Source organism: Poeciliopsis prolifica, unplaced genomic scaffold, assembly GCF_027474105.1.
Source record: "Poeciliopsis prolifica strain line A6 unplaced genomic scaffold, Auburn_PproV2 SCAFFOLD016, whole genome shotgun sequence".
Taxonomy (NCBI): domain Eukaryota; kingdom Metazoa; phylum Chordata; class Actinopteri; order Cyprinodontiformes; family Poeciliidae; genus Poeciliopsis; species Poeciliopsis prolifica.
In genome coordinates, this window is record NW_026562391.1 from 394152 (window position 1) to 412190 (window position 18039).

Genomic DNA, 18039 nt, shown 5'->3' on the forward strand with positions numbered 1-18039 from the left:
CCAAGCCTTAGTAAAAAGAAAAAAAAAAAGAAAAAAAAGACAAAACACAGAACTGTTTTCATTTTAATACGTGTATTAAAATGCAATGATGCAATATTAAAATGCATTTCAATGTATTTCATCTACATTTACACGTGCCGCTTATTTGTTGAACATTTCTTAAAAGGAAAATAATTGGAGAAAAATTCAGAAATTTCAAATCTCGCTCACTGACATACAAATACTAGTAAGCAATGAAATAGTAAAATAAAGATAAAATATGACAGCGAGGTAAGTCTAATACATTTAACGGTAAACAAAAAATTAATGATAAAAACAAACCATTTAATTTGTAGGCGAAACGTTCGTTTAAAAAAAAAACACAGCTACTCCATTACGTTTGGATACCAAAAAAATAAGGTCAAGTATTGGAAAATATATCAGCTGCCAATATGTCATCTGATCAGTGTGGGTGTCATTATCAGATCTAACTATTTCCACCACCTTTGCCAAACTCAGATCTTAATCAGTGAATAATCTAGACATATACTGTATATGAAAACAATAGCCTTCATGAATTTTCAAAAACATTTTTTCACTCATCGGTACGTGATGAAGCTGCCATGTGAAACGGAGATGTTGTTGCATGTAGGAATGAACTGCTGCTTAGATAAACAAGCAAAAAGAAAAGATATGAACATTTTCACTCACATATTTAACAGAAATGCATTTGTATTCATTTTGACAAAAACAACAAAAAAAAGAGCAAGAAAGAAAGAACAAAAAGAGGCGATCGCCTGAAAGTTACAATATTCTTTGTAAAAAAAAAAAAAAAAAGTATGCTATTCAAAACTACACAATAGAGTCTCTGTAATAAGAATAAATTTGTGACTTTGGGTAAAGGTACATTGACCTGGTCATGGGCGGTTCTAGATGGGGGAACGAGGGGACCAGAGCCCCGGCAGCACTGGTTGCTGTGGACGAAATTTCAGTTTCTTTTACCTTCATAGTTTCACTTTAACAATGAATTAAACATTAAGATGTTGCACTTTTAGCTTCAGCCACATTGAGAGAAGTTCACAGTTTTCATCTGCCAGTGTACAGTATGTAGCTTTTCGAAAACAATTTGTAAAAACTGTTACTACGTGGCGACAGTATAGTATAAGACAGACAATCTGTAAAAAGATAAATTTTTAATTATCTGAAAAAATGCACCAACCAGTCAGAGCCAGGAGGAGGGTCCTAGCGTTGTCATTAGCTCATAATATGAGCTAATGACGGAGAAACACCTTATCGTGACAAAAACACTGTTTATCTATCATCATTGTGGCTATGCTAACTAGCATTCTGCTACCGGGAAGAGTCGATTATGTCTCATTTTGTGCCTCGTATCTCGGCACTGATAAATAAGCTGGTTTAAAAACGGAGAAAATACATTCATTAAGAGCACCGCCCTCTGCTGGTGCTGTCCGACTGCAACACCAGGCCTGCTGTGATTATCAGCTCTCTCTCTGCTTCACCGGCATGTAGCCGTCGCTACAGGGCTGCCTCAGCATGCTGCCTGACAGAGCAATCTGCTTCAGGATGTCGTTACCGTGGAGAGGCGGTAAAAACGAACTCAGAGCGGTGCTTAAAGGCTGCTGTGGCGGCGCCCCGGGAGGTTGAGGTGGGGAAAGGAAGCGGGTGGTCTCGGAGGGCTTGTCGTCGTCGTCTGTGCCGCCTTCCTGTTCCTCGCTCTCCGCTGTCTTGCTAACGCCTGAGTCCTGGCCCGGAGGCGCTGGGCTTTCATGTCGCAGCCTGGGGATTTGTTTGTAATCGAAACACGTCTGGATAGAGTTTTTGCCCAAAACGTTCCCGCTGCCACCGAACAACATCTGAAAATCTAGTTTTGTCGCGTTCTCTCCCTCCTCGTCTTCCTGCTTTCCCTCCTTCGTCCCTTCGTCGTGTCCGTCGGCCGTGTTGATGCTGTCTGCTTCCATGCTCTCCTGACTGACTTCTTCACAGCTGCACATCCCCGAATCCACGCTGTGGAGCCGGAACCTCTCGGCCTGCTGCTGCTGTTTTTCCACCTTCTCGTAGTCTGAAACGATCACCGCCTTCTGCTTATCGCCGCCCATAAAGAGCAACTTGACCATTTCCAGTTCTTTTCTCGCCGCGGCGTCGCCATCCTGTTCGGCGTCGCCATCCTGTTCGGCGTCCCGCTCTTCGACTCGGCCGCCTGTCGGCTTGTAAGGGGCGTCGGGCGCGCAGGGCTGCAGCTTCTTGGCGGGCGCGCAAGCAGAAGAGCAGAGCTCGGAGTAACTGGGGTTGGAGAAGCTGGAGCAGCTGGAGTCGTAGCTCTCGCCTTCTGGGACCGTTTTTACTTCTGGTCTGCAGAACTTCATGGCGTCCACGGTGGAGGTTACTTCGTAGGAGACAATATCCACTGAGCTCAACAAAGACTGAACGCACACCTCGGTGAAGTGGGAGCTTAGCCAGGTCTGCAGAAAAAAAAAAACAATTGACGACGGGGGTAATTCAATGGATGGAACCAAAGCAGTTGTTTTATAAGGGTTGAAATGCCACCAGGCTTCATGTGCTCATTATAATGAGATGTATATAGTGGCTCTGTTGCCACTATATACATCTTGTATTGACTTGGACCTGACAGCACACAGTGATGTTGCTGTTGTTTTACCATTTGAGATTAACAACCAGAAAAACCCCTATAAACTCACCTGGACTGCAGATTTTTCGGGCTTTGAAACAGGAATAACTTCTTGACCTTTCGGGTTCAGAGAAAACCAGTCCTGTGCCGAAAACATAAGGTGGGTTAGCCAAAGATATGATATTTTAAAACGTTGCTTTGCAAGATTTTTCATAAACCAAAGATTGTTTTAACCGCGATCCACTAGATGAACAACAAAAACAGAATCAAGAGAAATCAACTCAATCACCTGGAAAATTTCGGCTTTCCCAGGGTCCGGTATGGATCTGCCTTTAAAGCTTTTCACTACGTAGATCCTGAAACAATAACAACAAAAAAAAAAACTCCATTGTAAACCGAAGTCAAAGAAGGCTGACGCCCAATGGGGGTCGAACTTTTAACATCACAAATCTAACAACACCGTTTTTGGAAAATAGTCTCAGTTCCTCACAGTTGTTTTTTGCGCATGAAAAGGACAACGGCGGCGAGCAAAAGACCCAACACTGCCAGGGTCACAACGCCTTTGGTGGAAACAGCCTCGTCCAACTCTGGAAAACACAGAAGGTCTCGTTAGCTGAGAGACATGCTCACAGAGTTCGTACTGCTGCAGAGAGTCTGTAAAGAAGTGTGTTGTGTTTGGGATTGATGCACCGTTTTGATGTTCGGTTTTAGAAAGTTAATCTTCAACATTCCTGCTATCCTGTTATCTTTGCTATTATCAAAACGGGCTCAATAAAACCTTTGTTCAACTGTGTTCAGGTTCGCTGCCATTTTACCTGGGGTTGGTTTCAACGTCCCCACTTGTGACACCCATGAGCTGGTGGGACTCCAGTCACTCCAGGTTCCCGAATAATAGGAGGGAAGGAACAGCATGCGAAGACGAGCTTCGTAAGTCTCATCTTTTATGAACCAACTGGGGTCCAGCCGAATCTCGCAGTTCTCTTTACACCGGACGTTTTTATTCTGAATGGGTGTATCCTGATGAGAAAAGACAGTCAACACAAAGTCAGCAGGCTGGTAGTTTTTCGAAAATGTGCATCATTCTCATCAGTAAACGGACGAGGAGGCATTTTGTTTGCAGAGAGGCGTCCGACGCCAGGATGGGGCTGTCGGCTGTTTGGGTGAACCATGTGGGAGCCTTTATTATGAAATATTAAAATGTTTACTTACAGTCCACGACTTATCCTTTTGCTTCCACTGTAGCTCAAAGAGGAACATGTCAATTCTCATGTGTTCTTCAAAGGTCCAGGTCACCTTGGTGTGGTTTACATACGGCCGTCCTGGTGGGTTCAACTTTACTGCAAAATCCAACATTCAGATGTTAGCTGTCAGATAACGCACACAGAGGTCACACGGTTCCTCGCGAAACTCCTTGTCGAACTTTTTCAGATTCGTCACATTACAACCAAAAACGCCAAATCAACTAATTAGGTTTTTAAATTATGAGTTTCTTCATTTCTTTACAACATGGCTATTAGAAAAGCTACCTATGGATGGTGGCTCTAACTGTTCCTCTGCACAAAATGTCTACAGTGAAATGTCTTGCCTGGATCTATTTTTTGCCATTTTGTGTTACTTATTTGCAAGCTATGTCCTTTGTGGGTTTTTTTTATGCAGGACAACTATTTTTATTCTTCTTCTTGTTTCAATAAACGTGGAAATGACTTGACTGTACGACTGAGGTGATTTGTTTTACAGAGACGTCCTGAGAGCTGCTGCATTTTGTTTTTAGTAAATGGTTAGCAGTTTAGCTAAAATAATTGCCTCCCAAAAAATAGCCAAATGTACAACTGACCAGCACTTTTTAGCCAATTTTCTTTTTAGCAAGGCAGCGTGCTTAGTTTATACTCACTGTTACAACTTGGCATGTTGTAGATGACTTCAAGATGTTCTGAAGGCGTGCATCTCACAGTCACGGTTAAATTATGAAATGACTGGAACTGAAAATTAATAAACACAATTATTCTTACTTTCAGAATGCATTCATAACCATCTGAAACATTTTAAGAAGCAGTAACATCAGGTTTTGTTGGCCATTCCTACGTAGTTGAAAAATGCTGACGTTTTGAAAATGAAACATTTTTCCTCTTTCTTTCTCGTCAAATGCAGACATTATTGTTTGAGTGAAGGGTTCCAGCAATGGACTGAAACAGAAATACATCTGTTAAATCATCTGGGCCTCCTGACAAAGGTTTTGTTCACCTCTGAACAACATGAGGTACAATAACAATGAACATATGTCACGTCAGACTAACTCAGTCTTCATGAAATGTCTGTTTTTCATCAGCCTTTATGCTTTTGCAAAACCGAGCACATGGTCCCTGACAAAATTAAATCGAGACTAAACATGAAAAGGCAGAAACCAAGTGGGAGTTAGTGAAGATGTTTCTTTTATTTGACATATATTTGAGATGTAAAGCTTTTTCAGAAGCAGAAACTGCCAATTTGAACCCGCTTATCCAAAGAACGGTGTCGTATACTCACAATGTAGGTATACTGGAATGTCATTGAGCAGCTTTTTAAAGCTGGGTTGGAGGCATCAATGGGCTTTAGATCACAGGAAGCATTGTAAAAACTGGTTAAAAGAGAAAAACCTTTGTTAATTATTTTTTCTACAGCGTTACTTAGAAGCATTTCATGCGGGGGGAAAAAACTCCTGCTGTTCTCACCCGTAATCAGTATTTTTTGCATGTACTGTGCACACGTCGCCGGTAAGATGGCGGACGTGAGAGCTGTTCCACACACAGTTCATAACACGGTTGAAGTCATTGTAGCAAGTGAGACCTGTACACAAGAAGGTGGGCATTTAATTAACCGGAAAAGAGGAATAATTTCAGATATTCGTCAAATATCGAGTTAAATGACTCACTCTTTAACTGATGAATGCTCGGGCATTCATCAGCTCTAGCACTGCAGATACGAAAGATAAGGAAGAGAAAGAGTCCTATCCTGGTTGTCGCCATTTTCTTCACAAGTTATTTTCTTTGAGATATGAACCACGAGGATGGCTGGGTTTCCTACATGTGTGACCAGAAGGTTTGAGGGCATCAGTCACTTTCTAGCTGTTGTTCTTCTCATCCTGCAGTTGAGAAATGGAAGAAAGAGAAAAAAAGACAAAGTTTCACTCTTTTCAACACCGATTTACTGAACACGCGCACTGAAATACAGAGAAGGGGTTAGGAAACGTTTCAGGTCAGCTGCGCCGTGGTTTCACTTGCGCATACTGAGAAAACACCTGGTACGTTTCTTGTTTGACAAAAAAATTTATTGGAGAAAAATAAAAGAAGATGCGAGGAAACGGAATAGCGCCGTCAAAAGCTCTTTCAAAATAGAAACACCGCTATAAGCAGCGTTGAACTCGAAGGTTTAGAAAGCAGCCAAGAAAATCAGGGCTTTGGAAATCATGTGGAAATATTTATTTAGAGGAAGCCAAACTAAGTGTGCGAAATGTTTTCAAAGTCGGCAATAAAGAAACTTGTCATTTGCACAAAGTTGGCTGCGTGGAAATGTGGCAGGGGGGAAGAATGAATGATGAAAATCCAAACTTAAATAAGAGTGGCGAGAACGTACTAGACGTGGTTAAAAGCTATATAGGTGAGACTGCTTTAAAAATAAATGCCTGGGTTGTTCCACAGCCGAATAACCAAAACAGTCTCCCACAAAGTCTGGAGACGTGGGTGTCGAGGTGCACAGACAGAGATGCTCTAACCGAAAAACCTTTGGTAAAACATTTCCTAAGAAATGTCTTGTATGCAAATCTCGTCACAGCAGGTCCTCTACAAGAAAGCACTCCCACATTTCAGAAAGTCGGCTCTTCTCTCTCAAACCCACAACACAAAATACACCTTTTCTTCTGAGCAGAGCAAAACACTGAGTGGAGACGAGACATTTAAAGGTTCTGCTTTTAATTCCTCAGGTTGTTTCCTCCCGCCTGCAGCGAAGGAGCGTCAGATGACTTTTCTTCTTCTTCTCAGTGTAGACCTCACCCACACCGACCGCAGATGAGATTAATAAAACAGAAAGTCATTTATGAACATCTGAAAGCTCGCCTATGAGATTTGGTTTGATAACAAAAAGGTTTTGGATATCTTTTCTCTGTTTGAATCTGCTTCTGAACCTCCAACGTACTGAAAACGGGGAAGTCAGACATTCATTAAAAAATTTTTTTTCTAAAACTACGAAAAAAAATTATAATCCAGCATTTGTTTTTACACTGCTCAGCAATAAGCTAAGCATACAGCAACTCAAATTAAACAATTAAATAACTCAGTTTTTATAGAAAACAGAAGCTCAAGTCACTGTAGATGCAAAACAAAAATGAGTTTTTCAAATTAATAAAAGAAAAGAGTTTGCAAATTAAGTCCACCCCCAAAATAAAGAAAAAGATTCTGCCTATTCTCAGGATTTGTGTCGCTGTCTCTTTAAAGATGCCTGCTGATTCAAGCGAGGTTTAATCAATAAAAGCAGATTTGTGCTGTTGGTCCATTGATATTTACTACGAAATTTGAGAGAGGAGAAAACACGGTTGCTAAAAGTAAAATACTTTGAGTTATGTTTAATATTTTCCAATGTAAAAAACTTCCATCAGTAAAAACTTTGCTTTAATTAAAAATAAAAAGTCTCTCCTGCCTCAACCACTTGCTGTGACAGGCCCCACAGACTCATCAGCGTTTAGTCCTACTTGTGTTTCTCTAATAATAGAAACCAAAACCTTTTTCAAAACTGAGAACAGTGAGTAATAAATCATCTTTTCCTTTAGAAGAAGAAAATAAACATAAGCGGAGACAAGAAACCTTCAGCGTCTTACCTGTCTGCAAAGCAGCTCGCCGTCTTCTTTGAGTTCCTCAATTTATTTCCTCCCTCCTGCTGCGAAACAACGTCAGAAAAGGTTAGTTTCTCAGTATGAATCTCACTCAGAATTGCAGATAAAGTGATAACACAGAAACTGACGTCTGAACTGGTGGTAGATCACTACTGAGATCTGCTGCCTAATTGACAAAGGGTGAGTTTTCTCAGTTTAAGTCAATCCTTTCTGCATTTCAAACAACATCCTCTAATGGTAAGAAATCTATTTCTAAGAGAAATGCTTTGCTCTTGTCTCTTATTGAGACGAGCGGGGATTTTCTATATTTTGCGTTCCCTCACTAAAGGTAAATATTGCAGTTCAGCACCTTAACCTGGCAACACCAGAAGAAACAAGCTGTGGTCAGTGTGTGATATTCTTGGTGCGAAATCTCAAACGTCAAAATATGCATTCGATTGCATATTTTGCGACCCGACTCCCTCTCGTCCTGCTACGCGCTTTAACTCGAACAACGGTCGACGGTTTCCAACGATCCGACTGAACCTGGCTGCTCTCGAGCTTCTGCATCAGAATCACAGGAGCACTTGAAGTGAGTCACAAACAGGACGAAAGGAAATGCATGTGTGGGTTCACGTAGGATTCGTGGTCTGCGGTTATTGCAGCCTAATGCACCAGAGCTCCCCTGCAAACGTCTCTGCACAACAACAGCAGCTGGAGAGGATTGTCTGCCCATTGTGCTAAACGAAATCCCAACAGAACATGAATGTCTTTGGCACAACATTGTTGTTTTTTTTCCCTGAACTAATAAATGGCACAATTGATGACTGACTCCTTTTTTATTGTCATTATTAGCGTTATTATTATTTTAATTATGTCTGCAAAGCGCTGTGCGTGTTCTTTCATTTCCGTGTGCAGGCGCTCTCACCTTCTCCGGTCACCTGTTTGTGCGGTTTAATAAAAGGTCAGAGTGTTTTTGTAAGAACCAGAACATGTTCCATTATTTCTGACAGGTGCACATCCTGCTCAACAACACCTCCACCCCTGTAAGCAATTTTAATCTGATTAGACGGTGGAACTTTTTTTAGAAGTCATAGTTTACCTAAAAGAGAGGGGGGAAAAAAAATAAAAAAGTGAAGTGTGTAATTTTTTTTTAGGTGTGTTATCAGTAACAAGAAAAGAAGAAGTAGATATTTTAGTAATTTTAGCATTGTGAAAAGAAATGGCACTTTCTATTTTAGTCAGATTTTCCAATCAGGTTGGTGACCTTCAGCCACCAACAACCTTTACCTTATCTAACAGCTGTATGCTTTTGTGCAAAAATATCCCAGGTCAAAACGATTCTGTATGATTTACTTTGCTTCTTTCAGACTAATTTTTATGTTTTTTTTCCCAGTTTGGAGCAGTAAGATTATTTGAAACACTGACTAGGCTGCTCATTTTCTCCCTATGCGGTTCTGCTTGATTTTCCGCTCCCTTAACTTCTTTGTCTGGGATTTCTCCCATTGACCTGGATTCCTCCAGTAGAATTTCCATCGGCAAACAGAGGGAGAAGTTGTGAACGATGACGTCAATTTTCCGCACCGTTTCAGAATCAACGGCAGCGGAGGAAGTGAACGAAGCCGTCGGGTCCGTGTTGGTCACTCTTACAAATACCGAGTTAGCCTTAGCATCAGCATCCAAATGGCACATTACATAAGTCACAGGCTAATAATGAGGTTAGTTTGGTTTGATGTCACTTAAACCAAACTTTGGTTTGATGTCACTTAACCTGTTTGCATTACTAGACAGCTATATACTAGGCCACAGTTGAGTAATGGGATTTCCTTTGATTTATATTCGAGTCAGAATGCAGATAAATTGTCAACCATTTACTGTTGAGGCAGAGTAAAAAAAATAAATTACTCAAGTGAGAGTGTAAAAAGAATTTGGTAAAACAGGCGACTTTAAAAAAGAAAAGAGAAAAGTAAAATTACATCATCAGATGGACAAAAATGTAAAGCTTTTTGGAACTTTAGGTATTTTAAAGACCAAAATGGAACTAATTCTAACGGGTAAGATGATTACAAAATAACAAAATCAAACAAACATGAACATTTTTCCAAGTCAATTTTGTTTTCAATTTTGAAACTTTAATAAAAATTGCAGGCATGTGTGAATCTTTGGTTAAAACCTTGTTCTTCGTTCTGTTAGTCAACATGGGCAGAGGGTCCAGAAATGTTACTGGGTGAAGCAGCAATACTTCATAATAAGAAGACTCAAGTGAAAGAAAAAAGTCCAGCATTGTAGAAATGGAGTATTTCTAAAGTTGCTAAAGTAACGATAGAACATAACTCTGCTCCAGAGTCACTGAGTCTTATTTGAACTCAGGCCAGAATGGATGCATGGATTGACTGAGATTGAAAAATCTGCAAACATTTTCAGCGTTGTGCCTTTCATCTCATCATGTTGAACACACCGGCGTCCAGATCAAAGCTGCCGGCGTCCAGATCAAAGCTGCGCGTCTGCACAACAAGCTTTAAAGCCACAGAGTGAGATTAAGAGCAGCCTGGTTCTGCAGAATGAGTCATATTTGGAAATTTGAGTGACTCACTTCAATTAACCTTAAAACACATGTACAAAACAGCAGCGACATGTTTGGAAACACTACATTTTTAATAGCATGATCAGATTAAAACTCTTATCTCACTTGTCAGGGCTCTACTTAAACTGTGCCTACAGCTTTAAGATAGAAAAAAAAAACTACATTCATGTTCTGTTTCTGTCTTCCTCTGACATTTGGACTTCCCCTGATCGGGTCCAACGAAAAAAAAAAAAGACTGAAAATGCAGACTCTCTTTTTTTTCACTCTGTTTTTATAGAGACTCAAGCAAGAAAACGACCACAAACTACAGAAAGTAGAGAAAAAAAACCACTTCCTAACCTCTTTTTCTTCCCGGAAATCTACTTTTGTTTCTGACAAGAAGTAAAAGAAGAAAAAAAACCTTTTGGTCATGTCCTTATCGATAATTTTTTTTTATTTTATTGACTGGTAAGTTGTAAAAATACTGAAATCTAACAGAGAAAGTGCAGGGTTTTGTTTTTTTCATTCAAATGAAGCACTTAAAGAAGGAATATTGCAGTCGTGCAAATCTTTCATCTGACTGAACTGCAGGTGAAGGCATGTCCCTTTTCTTCACTGATAAACGAAAACACATTTACTGTTTTTGTGTTCTTGGAAAAGCAGATTCCATAAAGGTGATTGGTGTTTTGCACTAAAGTTGTACTGTTAGAAGAAGAAAGTCTGAGAGTCTGAGCACAAAATAGGCCAAGTGAGTGGCCTATTTTGGTGGCATTGCAGAAACTGGCGAGCCAGAGCACCTCGCGTGAAACGCGGTGGCTCTCAAAAGTGAACGCACCTTTGATGAAACTCCAGGTCTGAAAAAGTAGAGAACATTATTTATAACTCCCAAACTCTCCTCCCCTTAATAATAACTGTACGTTTTAGCAGTAAAACAGTGTGAAACTGCACACCGCCTTCATATAGGACTTAGTTGAAGTCCTATATGAGTTTTCACACCCGATAGTTTGATTAAAGCTGACTATGGAGGACTGGTGTGAATGAACACATTGGGGTGCATTCGCACTCCCAGGGTGTCGTTTGTGAAAGTGTGAATATGCAATCGAACTCTGGTGGAGACGCAAGCAGACCGGAGACCGCTCCAAGAGGAGGAAGCGGATTGAAGCGCAGGGCATTCTGGGTAAATACAACCAAAACAAATGTGAGAGTCCAGCGTCAGCCGGTAAAATGGCTCGCTGTCTTTTACCAAAGACAAAGGAGAAATCTTACAACTGCTAAAATCTGACACCACTCCAATTTTGTTCCCAGAAGGAGGTTGAGCTCAGTGTCTTTCGCATCATTTTCATCAATGGATCTTGACATCTGCGTCGTTTAACTTTTGTTACAATGGGTAATGTGATCACATTGAACAAGGTATCAGTCAGGAGAAGGGTATAAAATAAGTTCACAAGATAATATATACACTACAGTAGAGTTAATATGGTTATCCAATATTTATAGGAAATCTAGAAATGGTACAATAACTGAAACTGAACTTTTCTGGTGAGTTCTCTCAATTTTGGGATTTTATGAAGAAAACCGATTTCAGGATATTTGAAAATTATAACATTTTAGTCAATTTCTTTGGGTACAACATGGAGCTGCTGGACAGGGAACATAGTAAACCTACCGTGCATCAGTTCATACATGTTGGTAAATATGACAACATATTAATGAGCTGTAACTTGAATTAGTAAAAAAAAATACATATATTTTTTTATAGAGGACAAAGCACTAAAACTGGATCCAGCCCAGAGCCCCACATCGTTTCAAATCATCAAAAATCCGGCATTTCAACAGAGTCCAGTTCACTTTTAAATCAGTCACATCTAATCTAGTTTCCTCAGCCGAGAACTTACAACGCAAAGGGGACGTTTCTGGTTGCAGGTGACGATTTACGGCTTCTTTATTTTTTTTTCTCTTTGTTTTTTCACAACTGAGTGAAAGCGGATGGATGGAAGGAGAGCCTGGCTCGACAGCAGGATGTGGCATGTGGGAGTGAGCGCCGCGAGCCACGGCTCAGTGGAAGAAAGGTGTGGGCTCTGTGCTGGATTCAAAACGTCCCCCTGATCGCTCTCGAGTCCCGCTGACCAGCGGGTTAAACGTCTGTTTGCGTTGAAACAGCACGTGGCGATGCTGCCACCTTTGACCTTTGGATACTCTGTGATGTCTGTCTTGTGTGTGAACTCTATGGCTGCCTACCTCCTCAACTGCTGGTGTCATTTCTCTTTCAACGCGTTTCCTCCCACACATTTCAAATAGACGAAAAAAAAACTTTCCCTTATCTCTTTTCATTTCTAATCTCACTATAAAAAATACAGTCAGGATAAGAATTAAATGTTTTCCACCTTTGTTTTTGAAACCTCACATGGTTCCAAGTTTACCCCATGTTTCATCAGTACATTAAAATACCTTCTTTTTTTGTTTTTAATCATTTTAGTGAACAACTTTAGGAGAGAACCGCGACATAAGATAAAGAAAAACTCTCAATCTCGTCAAGCCATTCTGGCAACGCGACAGTTTTATCTCATTTGGCTGAAAAATCCCTCCATTGAAACCCGCTGTGTTGTTTCCCCCCCCCCCCCCCCCAAAAAAAAAAAACACTTGACTTTATCGTCAGGACATCAACACTGAGGTGACAAAACTTCTGGCCGGAGTGGGTGAAGATAAAAACACGATGGTTTAACATTCAGCGCCTGTCAGAGAGGCAGCTTACCTTGGCAGCGCCGTTCAGTCCTCAGCTTCTCCCTCCTCAGCTCAAAGTGGTTCCTCTGCTCTTCTTCATGTTTCTCGTTCTGCCTCTCAGCAGTGACGACTGCAGGGGGGGGAAAAAGGAGGAGGACGTCCGTGACGCTCTGACAACAGAGCTGCGGCCGGACTGCGGCGTGTGGTTTCGTTGATAGTAACTGTGTGATCTGCAATACGAAACGACAGGGTGAAAACCCCAAGGTGTTTTTTTTTTTTTTTGTTCTTTGTTTTTTTTTTTTATCACAGCACTGCGTCAAAGCTTGAAGGAAGGAGAACCTGGCTTTGTGGAAACTGCTGCGTTTTGCTAAAGAAAACGATTTAAGCAGTTTTCTTTCTTTCTTTTTTATTTAGTTATATATTTTTTTAAGTCTCTTGCAAATTTAACGAGTCCCGGGTTGCGCCTTTTTTTGAGCTTGTTTTTGAACGTGAAGTTGCTCATTTGGGGTTGGAATTAAGCAGAAAGTCATAATCAACCCCAGATTTTGTCCGTCATTAAAATAGTTTTAGTCAGGCTCTCCCTGATCCTTCCAGCTGTGTGTTTGTTAATGTCATGCTCATATATCGCCTCTGAATGACGTCGAACTGGGTGTGAAAATTACTGTGCATTTCAGTGATAGATTTATACTTTTGCTATTAATATTAAAGCAACATTTGCTTTAATATTGTAAGCAGAATCTTCAAAAGTGAGCGGATTCTGCATGAGAAACATGAATTACATGAAAGGATAATAATTACTGTTTATTTATTAACGTTATTTGTGACTCCATTTGACAAATCGTATCTTTTCTGATAATTGTTTTCTGGTGACATGTCTTGCAGTGACATGCGCCCCAGATTCCAGCAGGGGGAGCCCAAGAGCGCTTAAATGCACAGGCCATAGACAGAACTCAGAAGAATGTCAACACAAAGCTGTAAGGATTTCAGCTTCAAAAAGTATGATTGTTTTTTTTAAATAACATAATTTACGAAGAATTTAAAAGATCTGACAAAGTTGATTTTTTCTTCATTTTAAATATAGCAGTGAATGTGCCTAAATTCAGAATTTAAATCAATAAATAATTAAGGCACACTACTTACATCAGAACACCTCAAAGACTTTAATGGACCTGCAAAAGCTGCATCGTGTTCATCTGTACCATAATTCATTTTAGGGCGTCAACAAAGCAAATTCATAAAGTTGCAAAGTCTTCATTCATACAACATAATAAAATGCAGCAGCGCCGCAGCCAACGTGTCACCCAGTCTCATGCTGCGTTGATGCACCTGTTGAACATTCACTCCTCCACCTGGCCTGATGAACATGGAAGAGGCTGAAAACCACAGAGGATTGCATTTGATCTCTATTTCCTTTGGGTTTTATTTATTTTTTTACAGATGGAGACTCAGTCAGTCGTGCAGGTATGATGGACCTGACCTTCGCCTCAACTCTTTTTGGAATCTTCTTTTTTTTCTCTCCTTTTTTGATTTGCTGAGACCAACGCAGGATTACGTGTTTTTCATGGGGTTCAAAAAGATGCATCACTTTTTTTTATCTCACAAATATTAAATGAGAGTAAAGTCTTTCTGTTGACATACAGGTAAAGTTGATATAATTATGATTAATTTTCTTAAAACTCTTTGAATTCAGAGACGTACAAATATAGTTAACATTTGGAAGAAGTGCTGTCATGTTCCGTGTTTTTCTGTTGTGTGTATTTGAGTTTTCTGTGTCCTGAGTTCTCCTTGTTGTCCTGTCTTCCCCTTGATTGTTCCCAGGTGTGTCTTGTTCCCTTGATTACCCTCAGTGTATTTAGTCCCTCCTGTGTCCTTTGTTCCTCGTCGGGTCCTTGTCGTACTTTTGCCTTTGTCTGCCGTTGTGTGTTTTTTTAGCCGCCTGTATGACCAGTTGCTACCGGCGTTGAGCCCTTGCTTCCGCTCAGCCGTGCTGCCTGGCCGGACTACGTCTTTGACTGTTTGTTGTTGTTATTGGACTATTTTTCATCATTAAATATTCACCATTCACCTACCTGGATCTCCAGCGTCTGCCTCACCATCTCCACTTCACCACTTCATGACAAGTGCATTTTAAATTGTACGACTTGGGTCAAATGTGCTTGACCTAGACTGACTGGCTTTTGCTGGCTTTCCTCATCATGACATCAACAGTTTTAAGAAGTGCACAAGTCCCTCCTGGTGCAAAACTCTCACAAACATGATGCTGGAATTGCCACAAGTCCAACAGAAGACTGGTGAAGTTTCCCTCTTATTCTTCCAAAAGTAATAAAGTTAATCATGGCCAAACACCTCAGTCTTACTTCTACCAACCCACAATGCATTGCTCCAGAATGTGACATCTGTGAGTGCACTTTAAAACCTGAATCCAGCTTTTGACGTGTAAGAAGTCATTTTAAAACATTTTCAAAAGTGGACTGGCAACCGGTCCAAGGACCAAAACCAGGATACGTATAAACTGACATCAGAGAAAAAGAGAGAAAAACGATATTTGTGTAAAACATCTGGTTTCAGTTGTTCATCCAACAATAAAGCAAAACACAAAAAAACAAAACATAGAATTGTATCTCTGGAATAACTGGTAGGACACCAAATGTCAACGACTTCAATAATATCGTTTGCTTATTCTTTTGAAAATGTTAAAAATACCAAGTCAAACGTCTGACTGCGATGAATAAAACCAGCCTAAAGGTTGCAGAGTTTGGTACGAGTCAGTGGTTGTAGGCAAAACTTGAGTCACATGATGCTCCTTTTTCTGAAATACCAACATTTGTTCGACTTCAGCTTTCTAAAGCCACAGACAAACTCTGCCGAACTTTCACATCTGTATTTTCTGCATGTTGTCTTTCCCTGTTGCCCCAGCTGCAACTGCTTTGTTTGCCTTTTACAAAACAAGGAAATACTCTGATGTTTTAAAAGATTAAAACAACCATGCTCACCTTGATGAGACGCGTAAACGTGCAATGAAACAGTCTGAATTCTTCTGTGGTTGAAACATTTCTCTCCCCATGTGTTACAATCACACAGATATCCAAAGAGCTCAATCATTTCAATTAAAATAATGTCAATCTGAAAATATATGATTTCCTGTGGGATTTATTATCAAAATAATAATAAGTAAACACCCAAAATGCTGTAGTTAAGCTAAGTGACAATAAAAAACTGTCAGAAAACGCAAGAGGAACTATTCTGCACACAGGAAATGAAATTCAAGGAAAAGCTCAGTCACAATTGATCATGGCTCTTTTTTAAAATATTTCCTAATAATGATTTTTTTCCCCTGACATCCCCTTTTTGAGTGAATGTCATCCTTCCTGTCATATTTCTCCAAGTAGGTTTTGCAATCCCTAAACTTACGAGTCCTTTGCATTGTGCAAAAGTCGTGAATCATTATTTGTAACTCGATACCTCCAACCCCAGAGCAAAACGTTTTGTGGTTCGTCCATGTTGAACGATTTTAAAAGGGGCAGTCTTAAAAGTAAAATAGACTTTTTCTAACTTTTACATCATGTTATAATCTCTTTCCCATTTTTGGAACAACCTCAAGTTAACGGTTTCTATTCTGAAGCTGCAAAACGCATAACATTGTCCCCACGGTCACCAAAATAATCAGCTTGTGCAGGACAAAGTAGACGAAACGGATGCATTCTGAGTCCCATCCCAATCACCTCAATACAAATGTTCATGCCAAGATTAATGTACAATATATTAATCAGAAAGAGATACTCACCAGTTACAGGGGAACACCTGCTCCATAGACCACTGAGGCTCCCATAGCCCTGCTGGTGTCTGTCGCTCCAGCAGTGTGAGAGGGTACTGACGTTCGAAGCTTAGACTGCTGTCTCCTAACTGTGGAAGAACCAAAAAGGAAGAGGAAGCCACACACACACGCTTTTTTATGACTATTTAATGAAGTGGGTTTTTCTCTGACCCATCTATGTTGACTCAGGTTCTAAGTAACCCGAGTTTTCTAATGTGGGAAATTACAACTTCAATGCTTTAGAAGTATGATGGAGCAAAAGAATGATTGAGGCAAGTTTTTGTTTCCCATAAAAAAAAATGCAGATCTAAACCTGTATCTTAAACTTATGACTACAGTGCTGGGCTGTAAATAGCCTCCTCTCATGTGAGCACAATAAAATCTGTGAAGGAAGTTGCCTTTGAGGCCAACAGAGGACAGATGATGGTGAGTCACTAACTAAATCCCGAATATTTTTACCAAAAGTTCGCAGAAATTCACAGAATTTTTCTTCATTGTAGCGCATATGATTCACAGACTTTCTACTGCTTCCTTCCACTTTCCAGCCTTTCAATGCGTTTCCTGTGGATTCTTGTCTCCCTCCGGTGAATAAACGATGGGAATTGCTCATTCAACTCCCTTTGAAGTGAATTTTTCCAGTAGAATTTCAATTCTGCTTACGGAGCTAAACATCGCAGCAGCTTTATTTTGCAACTTTTTTGCGGATTAGAATTTGTTTCAGGAACGATCCAGAGGGGGAAATTATCTGGTGACCTGGCTCAGATAAACAAAACGTTCATTTCCCTTCTCCTGTAGCCAAAGAGATTCATTTTCTGCGGTCCATGTTTGCCATGAAACCAAAGCAGAAATATTTTTCTATTGCTTGTCTATATTTTTTATTGCAAGTCACATCTTCCACCGGTCCACCAATAATTATACAATATCACATATTTTCCTAATATTGCTCATCCCTAGAATTACATGTGTTAAAGTATTCTATGTATATTGATAAGACACAATATTGACAGCATGGGAGTTCCATATTTTGTTTGAGTTTTCTTCTTTATTCATCTCTAAACTGTGCAAAGGAATTTCACACTGAGTGTGTGCAAATTGTAAAATCTAGCCTTAAAGGTACCCGAAAACCTTAATACATAGAAATACATAACCACGCATAAAAAAGGTTAAAAGTTATTTTTAGCATAGTTGAAACTGGTTTAAAGGGAAGTTCTTGATTCGCAGTTTAAATATCAGTTTATTTTCGTCTGTATGTGCAATGAGTAAATGTCTCGCTGGAAAATATGCCTCATGACCAGAATGTGATCATTTGCACCAAACAGCATTTAGAAAGTACAGGTCACAGGTCAGAAGCCCATCGACTCAGCTAATCGTTTCAGCAAACGATGCAAACTAAACTCTGGGTCAGTGCTGTGTGTTTTCTACTGGGTCAAAGGTTCAAACACACATTCAGTGTTGAACACACAGAGGAAGACGGC

General features: G+C 40.1%; 1 protein-coding gene across 1 annotated transcript; it reads right to left on the reverse strand.

The window, feature by feature from the left end:
* LOC129366816 (uncharacterized) lies at window positions 1–16621 on the reverse strand. The gene is made up of 13 exons (XM_055040866.1): window positions 16535–16621; window positions 12782–12980; window positions 7473–7531; window positions 5535–5744; window positions 5335–5449; window positions 5150–5240; window positions 4518–4605; window positions 3836–3963; window positions 3442–3643; window positions 3117–3213; window positions 2916–2982; window positions 2697–2768; window positions 1–2459 (listed from the first exon to the last, which is right to left on the reverse strand). The coding sequence occupies exons 4-13, from the start codon at window positions 5626–5628 to the stop codon at window positions 1479–1481; spliced, it is 1935 nt and encodes a 644-aa protein (XP_054896841.1). The 5' UTR covers window positions 5629–5744; window positions 7473–7531; window positions 12782–12980; window positions 16535–16621; the 3' UTR covers window positions 1–1478.
* Between the last annotated feature and the right edge of the window lie 1418 nt (window positions 16622–18039).